Consider the following 11,393-nt stretch of genomic DNA (forward strand, 5'->3'; position numbering starts at 1 on the left):
AAATGTTTTCTAATCCAAGTGGATGAAGTTATATGGTTAATCAACTTTGGTACCCTCGACTATTTCTTTTTTCTTTTTTGTTATGGTTCTTTAATCGAGACTATTGTTCGTTTGTTTGGGGTAGGGATGACCATTTGGACCGAAACACGTGAGTCGACTTGGAAACGACCCGCCCGAAACACTAACGGGCCGGGACACAGGTCAGTTTTTAGTGCATTTATGGGTTACGGGTTTGATGGGTCGGGCCGGGCCGAGCCAGGCCGAGTTGGGTGAAGCAAAAAAAAAAAATTTGTGAAGGAAACCCGTGACCCGCCCGAACCCAACCCGGACATTGACGGGCCGGGTCACGGTTCCATTTTTCATGCTTTCAAGGGTCGTGGATCGGACCAGGTTTTGACCCTTACACATCCTTAGTTTAATGAGCAAGGTTCAATTTGGGTTAGTTTTGGCCTTTTGGGCGAAGATCAAAATCCGAATCGAACTCTTCATTTTTTAATCAGAAATTATTGTATTTGATTTTGGCTCGGTTCATTTTTATTTTCTTTTAGCTTGTTCTTTTAAGAATTTATTTTGTTAAATCGGTTAAAAAAGATATCAATATAAATTTTTTTAATCCGAGTTAGTAACACTATAAGGATATTGTACGGGCTTTGCCTTAAGAGTATTAATAAAGAGTAGCCGGTGAAAATGAAGGTCATAGAGGTAATAGGTCATACAGGGTAATCGGTGATGAGATGATCTACATGACGGGCTCCGTCTTTAACTATCATTTGTGTGTATATATGATCATTTAGTACTAAAAAAGAACGAAAGTTTAATACTACCTATATTTTTTTTCCATCTAAGGATGTATGATTTTTGATATGAAATTTATGAAGGAAGTATATTAATTTGTAATATTTTAATAATAAGAAGAATATGTGGTTCAAAATGATTTTCATATCAATGTTAAGAAGATTGTTCTAAATAATTTGTTAGATTATCCACAACAAGGATGTTTATGGAACATTTGTGATGACATGATCGATGATTGTAGAAAGGATATTATTGTGTGTGATGAGGTAAAGGATATCTATTCTTGAGTGTTTGTGGAGAAGGATGGAGAGAAAGGATGTTTATGTGTGTTGTATATTTAATTTGGTATTTGTGAAAAAAATGAATATGTTTTGTGGTGGATAAAACGTATTTATGAGAAAGATAAGATAAAGCTAATGTGACATGCTAATTAGGTTGTTTGTGAAAAGAACAACCTATAACAGTGTTATGGTTGTTTATATATGAAAAAGAAAAAGGCAAACATTGACAACTCCAACAACTCTACCGATCTCATTCATCCACTACGTTAATGCCAATGTCATCCACTTATATTAATGCGGAAACAATTTTTTTTTCTTAGTACGAGATGTAGCGTGTACAAAAAGAAGGGAAGGAGAACTAAGGCTGAAAATTTTGACACAAAACCTGTTAATACGACACGACTTGTTCATAACAGGTTTTGTGTTTTACTTTAACAGGTTTCGTGTCTTAACATGTCTAGACTTATTAAAACACGAATTTTAACAGGTTTTAATAGGTCAAAACCTGTTAATACATGTTATAACAGGTCAAAACCTGTTAATACCTGTTAGGACTTATTAAGATTTTTAATATAATAATATATGTATATTGTATAAATGTAAAACATTACATATAGTCAGATGATGTAAAACATTACATATATCATAGTTTCGGACCTGTTATGCTAGCCTTAAGGAGAACCATGGGAGAAGTGAAGCACAACCAAGTTCAAAGATGGAATCTCACAACAAAACATTGACGATATCATCAAGGATTATGCTAATTTAGTTAACCTCATCGAACCCATGAAATCGTTTCAGTGGTACAAATTTTTCTACTTGTCTATAAATCTTGTGATTACTTCTTCAAACGTGTGTATAATTTCTCAGTGTTAAAACAACTCAAACCCAAAATAATGAAATATGGTTAAAAGGGTTGGGTTAATCGGTTTACAAGTAATTATTTGGTTTAACCCGACTAACCCATTGTTAATTTGGTTTTGATTATGGGTGGGATTATAGCAATTTATTCTATAATTTATGTATTGTCTCTAAGTAACTAAAGAAAAACTAAAAACCAAAAATGAAACTGTAGTAATTAGTATTGCATAATATCTCTCATCTTAAACTTCACTTGCGGGAGGATTACATTGAAGTTGAAGATCATTTTTTATATATACTAGACTTATGTCCGCGCAATGCAGTGGCGGTCGGGGTAGTGATGGCGGAGGTGGTGGTAATGACGGTGGTGGGGGCAGTAGTGGGGACGGTGATGGGGGCGACGATGGTGGTGTATGTTAAAGTAATTGATGTTAAGGGTAGGATTGTAGTTATTTTAAGTGTTGAAGGATCTGTATTATAAATTATTTCATTAGCGGTATTATAGGTACATTAGATGGAGATGTTTTAATTAGTGAATAAAGAAGAAGAGTATTTTTGGTTTTTTAAAGACATAAATTTTAAAGAAAAAAAAATTGGTTTGTTTTATTAGATTGTGTAAAAATTAAAACTAAAAGCCTCATTTTATTTTAAATATGTTTCTTCTAACCTTAATGATGGTTTAGTTTCCACTAAGCACGATATAGCTCACGATCGATGAAGGTTTTAATTTTAAAGTTACATGATTATGTGAATCTTTTTATAGCCAATCTTAATCAGTTAAAACTTTTTTTCATACTATACTCAAAGCATGAATTGAAATCGAATAATCCGATTCATATTTGGTTTAGGTTGTGGGTTGATTTATCATTATTTAAAACCCTTGACCAGAATAACTTGAAACCCAAATAATTTGACCCCATATTACAGTACTTGTTGCTATGATTATACAAAGTGATGCAACAATTTTAACAAAAAAGTTGTGACTTATAACATGGGGGACGGATGTAAGCATTGAAAACCCACACCAAGGCTTCACTCATGTCTTTGAGTCGACCTTCGAAACAACCGAAGGCCTTGCACATTATGTTGGTCACTAAGCCTATGTCGAGTTCGCAAACCATTTCCTTCTCCATGCAGATAAAGTTATTGTTATCGACTACAAGCCAACAAAAGTATGAACCTAAATGTACTTTATGTCACTAGGCATTAATCTTGGTGTAGATTAACATGAATTGGTTATAACATGAATATGGTACCGAATTTGGTTTCGATATTTTTGGATTTCGGTCATCTTTAATCCCTAATGCTTATTATCAAGCATCTACTATTGAGTATTGACTTATAGTATTATAGCATAACAATCATTCCTCACTGGACTATATCAAGTAGGACTATATCAAGTAGGAATGTGCACGGGTAGAAACCTGGCCTGACCCGGCAAAACCTGGCCTGACCCGTGACCCGTGAAAGCATGAAAAATAGAACCGTGACCCAGCCCGTGAAGGTCTGGGTCGGGTCGGGTTCGAGCAAGTCACGGGTTTCCTTCACAATTTTTTGTTTTTTTGCTTCACCCGGCCCGACTTGACTCGCCCAACCCGTGACCCGCGAATGCACTAAAAACGTGACCTGTGACTCGCCCCGTTAGTGGTTCGGGCGGGTTGGTTCCGGGTCGGGTCACGGGTTTCGGTCCAAATGCTCATCCCTAATATCAAAGTAACGAGGGGCCGAAAAAGAGATTTTCTTATTAAGGCCTTGCACTCTTTCGATTAAAACTTTTCTTTTACTGAAACTCTTCGATAAAACATTCATAAACGGTTAATTCAGCTATTTTTTTTCCAATCGATGTAAATGAATATCTAAATAACCTAGGTTGAGAAAGTATTGCTTTTCGATGCAACGAACTATTAAGGAATGTTCATTCTAAGAGCATTCAAGACAAAAAGTACTTTGCCTTTGATTTGATAATTCTTTGTTTGCGTTTAGTACTTTAGTCCAAAGGTTGGATATGTGAATAAAGATCCAACAAGGCGCATTAATTTGGTTATTTTCAAATCTTGGTCCACTTCAGTTGTTCAATATTTCATATTCCTGGCTCTACGTGAATACATGATCAAGAATATGACATCTTTGTAATTTTTTGGGAGATTGGATTACTGTGTCCAGTTAGTCTTCTTTTGATGAGAAATGAAACGGAAGCAGTAAATATGTATTATAGTTTCAAACCAAACTAGCATTTTGGTGGAGTCATCCGGTTCAACCGGAATGAATTCAATCAAATTTAGTCAGTTATGCACTTTAAAATTTTCTCTTGTAAAAAGACACTTATATATAGATAGTCATAAATTATATCCAAATATATGAATAACATACACTAGCATAGCATCCGTACAATACGGTGGTTAGCATAGCATCCGTACAATACGGTGGTGGTCATCGCGGTGATAGTGTGATGGTGGGCCACTTTTGCTCTTCGGTCTATATTAGTATATATATTAAAAACAAATCTTTGGTTTGCGTGTAAAGAATAGTATCGGGCCACATTTATTTTTTTTGGCCCGGTTTCATTTTCTTAACGGGCCATTCATTTTATTTGGGTCTGTTTTTAGTTTTTTAAATTTGGGCTTGACTAACGGGCCAACTTTATTTTTATCTTTTCCAACTTTAGTTTTTTAATTTTAGGCCGAACATATTTAGTTTGTTTTGGCCCTTATGTTTTGTTTGATCTTTTAATTGTTTCCAAAGATGACTTATTTTAATTGTATATTACAAAGTATCATTTTTCTTAGTTTGTTACATTTTTAAGATTATCTCATCTTATTAGACGTAAACTATTACGTTCTATATAAGTAAACTATAAGTAACAGTAGTAGGTACGCTTCAGATATATACACGTAATCATTTCCGACTATTAATTTGTAATACTTATTAGTTTTAGATTTATTTTAGTTTATGATTTATATTGCCAAATTTCTTTGCTTAATAATAGCTTATTCATTAAAAGATCAATATCAACTCAGTTATTCAAACTATATAATGTTTCTGAAAACATGTTATAAATTTTACCTCATATGAAATACAATAAATATAATGTCTCCCGAGGCAACGCCGGGTGACATATCTCGTTAAATATTAAATATTAAATATATAATACATAATTAATCATCGGTAAACACTAATCATGTCAACACTATCGTACTTTTGAAAATAATTATCATGAATGTTGTTTATTGTCACTGATGAATGATTATATACCTTTATCCCTAGAGAATTAATATTTGTATCAATAGTTTTGATTAATTTACCACGCTGCACAAGTGATTTAACAAACTATACAAGTTAATGATGCATTGATGTGGTAAATCCATTTAAAAGATGTGTGTACTAATATCACCTTCCTTATCCCTATCCTTGGAACCTCTAGTCTTTATCTCCAAAAATAACATTAAAACTTTTTTAACGAAGCCTTACCTTCACATGGAAAACTTAAGGTGTAAAGTTGGGGTGTTCATGACCATGAAGACTACCTTCGGAGAATTTGCCGGCTGATAATTCAGCATTTTCCATTGTAAACAAACACACACGAGCTCACTAAGCTATTAAGCTTCTGCATTACGTATCTCATGTTAAAAAAGTATGTACGACTCGTGCTTGGAGCATAGATAAGATGAGGAGAAAAAGAGGACCAAAATGCCTTTACATCAAACAAAGCCACTATATAACCATTATCATATTTTTAAGCTTATTAGAAATTAGAATACAAAACTTAGAAGAAGTTTATACCTAGACTTCCGTTAGGACTTCAAATTATGGCAGAAACTTCAAAATCTAAATTTTAGTTAAATGAAGAGCATTACCTTTACCCAATTCGTATAATTGAGGCATATAAAGTTAACTATTGTTTATGTAAGGTAATTCCATAATTCTAAGAGTTACCAATCGTTGAAATCTATGCCATGTTATTAACGAGAACCACCAACGTAGTATAAGTATCTTTAGTCTTGAATGATATGATCGATGTGAATTGAAGTATAGAAACGGAAATCACATGTTTGGATCCAAATCCATTATCTTTCAAAGATAACTAGAAAAATTAACGAGTAAATTACACAAATGGTGTCCGAAATATATCCCAAATTAAACGAGTAAATTAAGAGGAAACATAATGTCAATTGTAGGCCATATATTTATGTGCGCATACATAATTATCGTATGGAAGCGTCATAAGGAACTGTTACCAACCTAAGTTAATATGACATAATGTTTGGCCACTTAATGTCGTTAGAAATTTATCAGTTGACTCATAAGTAACTACATTTTAGTAAAAAATTGAAGACTTATTGTGATAAAAATTAGCTATCCTAATTTCTCAAACAGTAACAATTTGAGAAGAGCTACATTATATGTGAGATTATTGTTCTCAAACAGTAACAATTTGAACAAGCAGAGGAAACTAAATACTCGTACTGAATACATTCATTATATGCTTAAAGTAAGTATAACTAAAGGTATATCACTCATAAGTCTTTCAAGAGTTCATAATAAAAACGGGTGTATTAATGACCATGTACAACTACATATCATACTATGAGTGATTAATTATAAATTTTTCCTCTCTCGTTTAGATTTGTTTGCCTCTAACTATATTTTGCTAGCCTAATGATGTATAGATACTAATTATACACATTACGCTTATTTATATTGCTAGATTAGGAAAGTTCATCGACGGTGGGCATTAAAACTAGAAACGGTATTTAGAAACCAAAACTACAGCGCCGCCTTACTTGAAACCAGAATATCTGGTTCCTTTGATACATCACCACCACTTCCACGTCGGATTCTTACACTTATCCTAGGTTCGTTGCATTCACCACCAAGTCAATATCCATGGGCATTTTCGGTATTTCATATATATAGAATCTCATCTCCGCTCATTTCATGCTTTGCTTTTATATAAAGCTTGACTCTTCTGACTTTCACTCACACCCATATATTTCTCTATTCTTTCCAACTAAACATCCTTGTTTTCAATCACCCTTTCATACACAACCACCAAAAAACAAAACAAAAACTAAAATATCTTTTTGTGAAATTCAATGGGGTTTTTGTGAACTAAAATTTTGTTAAATTCTTCGGTATAGTTAATGCAAGTCAGAATTTGTCAAATGAGCTGAAAATGTACGGTGAAAGTGACTCCTCGAACGCAATTGCAAGAGATATGAACTCGTTGTTACATACGTCTACGTTTAAGCATCCTTCGAATATCAAGGAATTGATTTCTTCGGATCTGTATTCGAATATTAATCATGATAATAATCATAATTACAATCAGAGCCAAAACCAAAACCAGAACCAGAACCAGAACCAGAGCCACAATCAGAATCAAAACGATCAACTTCCTAGCCTAGGAAGACAAACTCAAACCTCATTAATGCGTTACCGCTCTGCTCCTAGCGCATTCTACGCAAATCTACTAGACGAAAGCGGATGCGACGACTTTCTTGCTTCCGACGCCTCAAATCACGAGCCAGAAGACAAGATCTTTTTCAAACAACAACAACCACCACCGCCACTTTACCAACAACAGCTCCATCCAAATTCACACGAACTTTCACGATATCCACAATCGCCAACATCTATGAAAATCGAAACAAACGTAGAATCGGGAATTCATAAGGCAGATTACGCGACCCCGGTGTCTACGATAACCATGTACAATGGTAATTCGTATCAACAAGGATCACATTTATCACAAAACAATCATAACAATATTTATAATAATCATAATAATGATAATAATAATAATGATCAGCTAGGCAGTTCATCTACATTTAGATCCATAAATTCAACAAGTTCGAATCTCGTTAGACAAAGTAGCTCTCCAGCTGGATTTTTGTCCTCGTTGAATACCGAAATTAATGGTAAGTAATTCAACTTTTTTTTTATTTAAAAAAAAAAAAAACTCTTTGTTTATTACAACTTGCAATTAACCTTTAAACACACTCCCCATCTCATTATTATACTACTAAAACTGTCATTAACTTCATTACTACTACTATTTGTTAATTTATTTTTAGTTACTCTTTGTTAATTGCAACTTGCACTTTAGAAAATATTATTCTATTCATCCTCCAATGAAATTGCTTCATTTATAAATTACTATTTTATGGTTTAGCGAACATGTTATATCAAAAGGTCACTAACGGAAATGTTGAAAGTCTCCTGTGTCAAAGGACATTCCATTGGTTGAATATTTTGAGGGATGATATATACACATAAAAAATACTATTATTAGTTGAAGATATATACAAAAGACACAGTACTATTTTTTGCTGCATCTTATTATTTAACAAAAGTCGTTAAATGACAAATAAATAAAGGGGTTGGCCGTATATAGACTTTACAATAAAACAACGTTTGCAAAATCTCGGTTATATGTAGTAGTTGACTTTACTTGCCTTTTCGATACTAGAAAGACGATTAAGTAGTAAAACAAAAACATAACTTTCATGTTTCAACCGATGCGTTATCTAACTTTGTTAATATATACAGTCAATGTCAAATTGTAATACTAAAACATCTATACATATATCTATCTATAGCTGGTAGACATTGATAAATTATAATTGATGTACGTTTAAACTATTTCTACACCAAATGTTTTTGTTAAGATCGAGTGTTAGTATTTGTTTTTTTCTCCTTATTTTGAAACTTTGTTTTTGCCATAACTTTTAGACCTTATATATTTAAATATAAAGCGATATCCACTAATTTACATAGATGAGATCGAAAAGATTCGATCTGTCATTACAATAATAGTCCAGTGCTTTTGGAGCTGGGATCAGCTCACATGCCCGTAACTAAATACAATTATTCAATACCTTTGTTATTGCTTGCTTTTTAAAATAGCCTTTTCCATTAATTTGTTGTATGTGTCCTACTGTATGTATTAGCTCAAATCCAGACATTGACGTTTACTTACTAATTTGCGGAAAGTAACTACCGTGTTAAAAAATTAAAATTTAATGGCTTCTAATATGTAATAAATTTAAGCAGTTTGGTTTGAATAAGTGGTAAGCACCATGATATTTGAAGACAGAGGTTAGAGGTTCAATTTTCAACCTATGTGGTTTAGATAAGTACGTGTAAGGATTCATCATTATACGGCTTTCCCTGATGTCATATTCTGACAAAAGTTATAGTTCAACTTCTTTGTTATGTTATATTCATCGAACTGATTTCTTATCTAATTTGTCTTTCGGTCTGTTGTCAACATTTGTGTTTAATATATACTTGTATTGTTCTTATTAACAAAAGTTAGGAGTTTGATCCTGCAAAATGCCCAAAAGTCAGGTGTTCAATTTTGTTATTTTATAAACGGAACTTCTGCATATAAGCAACTTATTATTCTGATAAATGATCACTACTTAGTTAATTTCTAGCACATATATAGCATTAAAGCTTTTAAGTACTGTGAAAGATATTGGTATAACGAGTTTCTTGACATATATATGACAGAATTGCATTCTATTATGATATCAGGTTTTGCAGCCATGAGAGGTGCGGAAAATAAAATGAATTCATCAAGTAGACTGAGTAATCATATAGATTTCACATCAGAGCCTACTTCATCCCCAATGCTCTTGCCTCAAATTCCCGAAAACAGAAATGAGATTAGTGATTCAACATTTGGGAACTTGAAAAGGACTAGAGAGGGTGGTTCAAAAGTTTTACAAAGACAGGTTTCACTCGATTTCTTAATGCCATTTTATAAGCTGGATGTATGCAATTTAGTCTATTGCTGATTAAATAAGTTATAATCTTTGTTGGTTTCAGAATGGAATATCTGGACATTATACTCCTAGTTTGGTTCATCATATGAGCTTGCCAAAAACGTCTTCTGAAATGTTAACTGCTGAAAAGTACTTGCGATTTGAACAAGATGACAATGTCGTCCCTTGCAAGACACGTGCCAAAAGAGGATTCGCTACACACCCACGAAGCATTGCAGAGAGGGTAACAAGTTTTGACTTTTGACTTTGCTTACATCAGTTTTTCATCCTTAATTTATCCTAATATCAACATATCATAAGGCCCATATAGCATACTATATACATGGGCTTTAGAGAAAACAAGAGTATAGCTTAACTTAATAACCAAATCGTATAAGAAATACTTACAGGTTTCATCTACTTATAATGTGCGATTTTCAGGTGAGAAGAACCAGAATAAGTGCTAGAATGAAGAAACTACAAGAGCTTTTCCCTACCATCGACAAGGTATATAGTACTAATTGGGCCGTAAAAATTCAGTTTCGGTTCAGTGTTTGAGTTTTGCATTAGACATAATGTGGGGAGAACTCAAAACAAATTTTTTTTGTGTGCAGAACACAAGCACAGCAGACATGTTAGATTTATCTGTTCAGTACATTAAAGATCTTCAAAAAGATTTGCAGGTATAACAATCATCATATCTTTAGGCATTGCTAAATCATTTTGGATGTCTTTTTTTCCTCAAAGGAAAATCTCCTCACATATTTACAATTTGTCCATAATCACGGACTATATTTGAGCCACAATTTTTTGGTTGACGGGTCACCTCAAATATGGCTAGCCCAAAAGGCCCTATGGTCAAATATGTGAATTTTAAATCATAAACTTGAAAGGGTCGTTTATCTATGTTTATTCTCATCGTGAACTTACTTATTTTTGACATCTAGACTCTCAAAGACGCTCGGTCAAGGTGCAAATGCTCAAGTACTGAATGACGGACATGTTCATTGATCACATAACTTGCTTTATGTTATGTCTTACTATCGAAGAAGATGAAAACAGGTCCAAAGGACTGCGATTCTGCGAAGCTGGCCGTTTGTATATGAACACACTAGTTTAAACCTTTATGGCATTATAAATTCGAGATTTTCATTTTGTTTGGGTGGCAATAAGTCACGATTAGTTTATAAGTCCTGTTTATAAGGAAGTTTTCTTTTAATCCTTTTTAGTACACGATGTTGTTTGATTTTGTTTATTAGATCAAACATTATAGGGATAATTAGTTCAGAATGAATTAAACTTTTATCTTCTTATTATATGTTTCTATATTTCAAAACTCCTACTGTATGCATCCTATATCCAGCCATGGGTAACGGCTAACGCGGTAAACCGTAAACGCCTATTATGGATCTACTCACCCAAACCCAGGAGTTGTTGGGTTTAGTTTTTCTTAGCCAATTAGAAAAGTCCATCAAATAGGCCATTCACAACTTGTAACTTTACGGCATCATATAGATACTTTTGGGCAGTCACTCATCGGTTGGAACACTAGAAAAACAATAATAAAAAAGAGAAAATTACACTTTTGGTAACTCAAGTTAGCAGTTTTTACACTTTTAGTCTCTAACTCAAAATATTGCAGTTTTCATACTTGAAGTTTTGTGTTTTTTTCAGTTTTTGTATCACA

General features: G+C 33.3%; 1 protein-coding gene across 1 annotated transcript; it reads left to right on the forward strand.

Moving 5' to 3' along the window:
* The first annotated feature begins 6,932 nt into the window (after positions 1 to 6,932).
* LOC122582641 (transcription factor bHLH130-like) lies at positions 6,933 to 11,022 on the forward strand. The gene is made up of 6 exons (XM_043755062.1): positions 6,933 to 7,855; positions 9,477 to 9,676; positions 9,771 to 9,950; positions 10,148 to 10,213; positions 10,321 to 10,389; positions 10,654 to 11,022. Exons 1-6 carry the CDS (start codon positions 7,111 to 7,113, stop codon positions 10,699 to 10,701), a joined length of 1,308 nt encoding a protein of 435 aa, XP_043610997.1. The 5' UTR covers positions 6,933 to 7,110; the 3' UTR covers positions 10,702 to 11,022.
* Positions 11,023 to 11,393: the final 371 nt, after the last annotated feature.

The sequence above is a fragment of the Erigeron canadensis genome, chromosome 9, assembly GCF_010389155.1.
Source record: "Erigeron canadensis isolate Cc75 chromosome 9, C_canadensis_v1, whole genome shotgun sequence".
Taxonomy (NCBI): domain Eukaryota; kingdom Viridiplantae; phylum Streptophyta; class Magnoliopsida; order Asterales; family Asteraceae; genus Erigeron; species Erigeron canadensis.

Excerpts from the sequence above, each read along its gene's own strand:
- LOC122582641 (XM_043755062.1), top strand. The coding sequence starts at position 7,111 with ATGTACGGTGAAAGTGACTCCTCGAACGCAATTGCAAGAGATATGAAC. Across the intron at positions 7,856-9,476 it reads GTTGAATACCGAAATTAATG|GTTTTGCAGCCATGAGAGGT; the intron begins GTAAGTAATTCA and ends TTATGATATCAG. Across the intron at positions 10,214-10,320 it reads TTTTCCCTACCATCGACAAG|AACACAAGCACAGCAGACAT; the intron begins GTATATAGTACT and ends TTTTGTGTGCAG.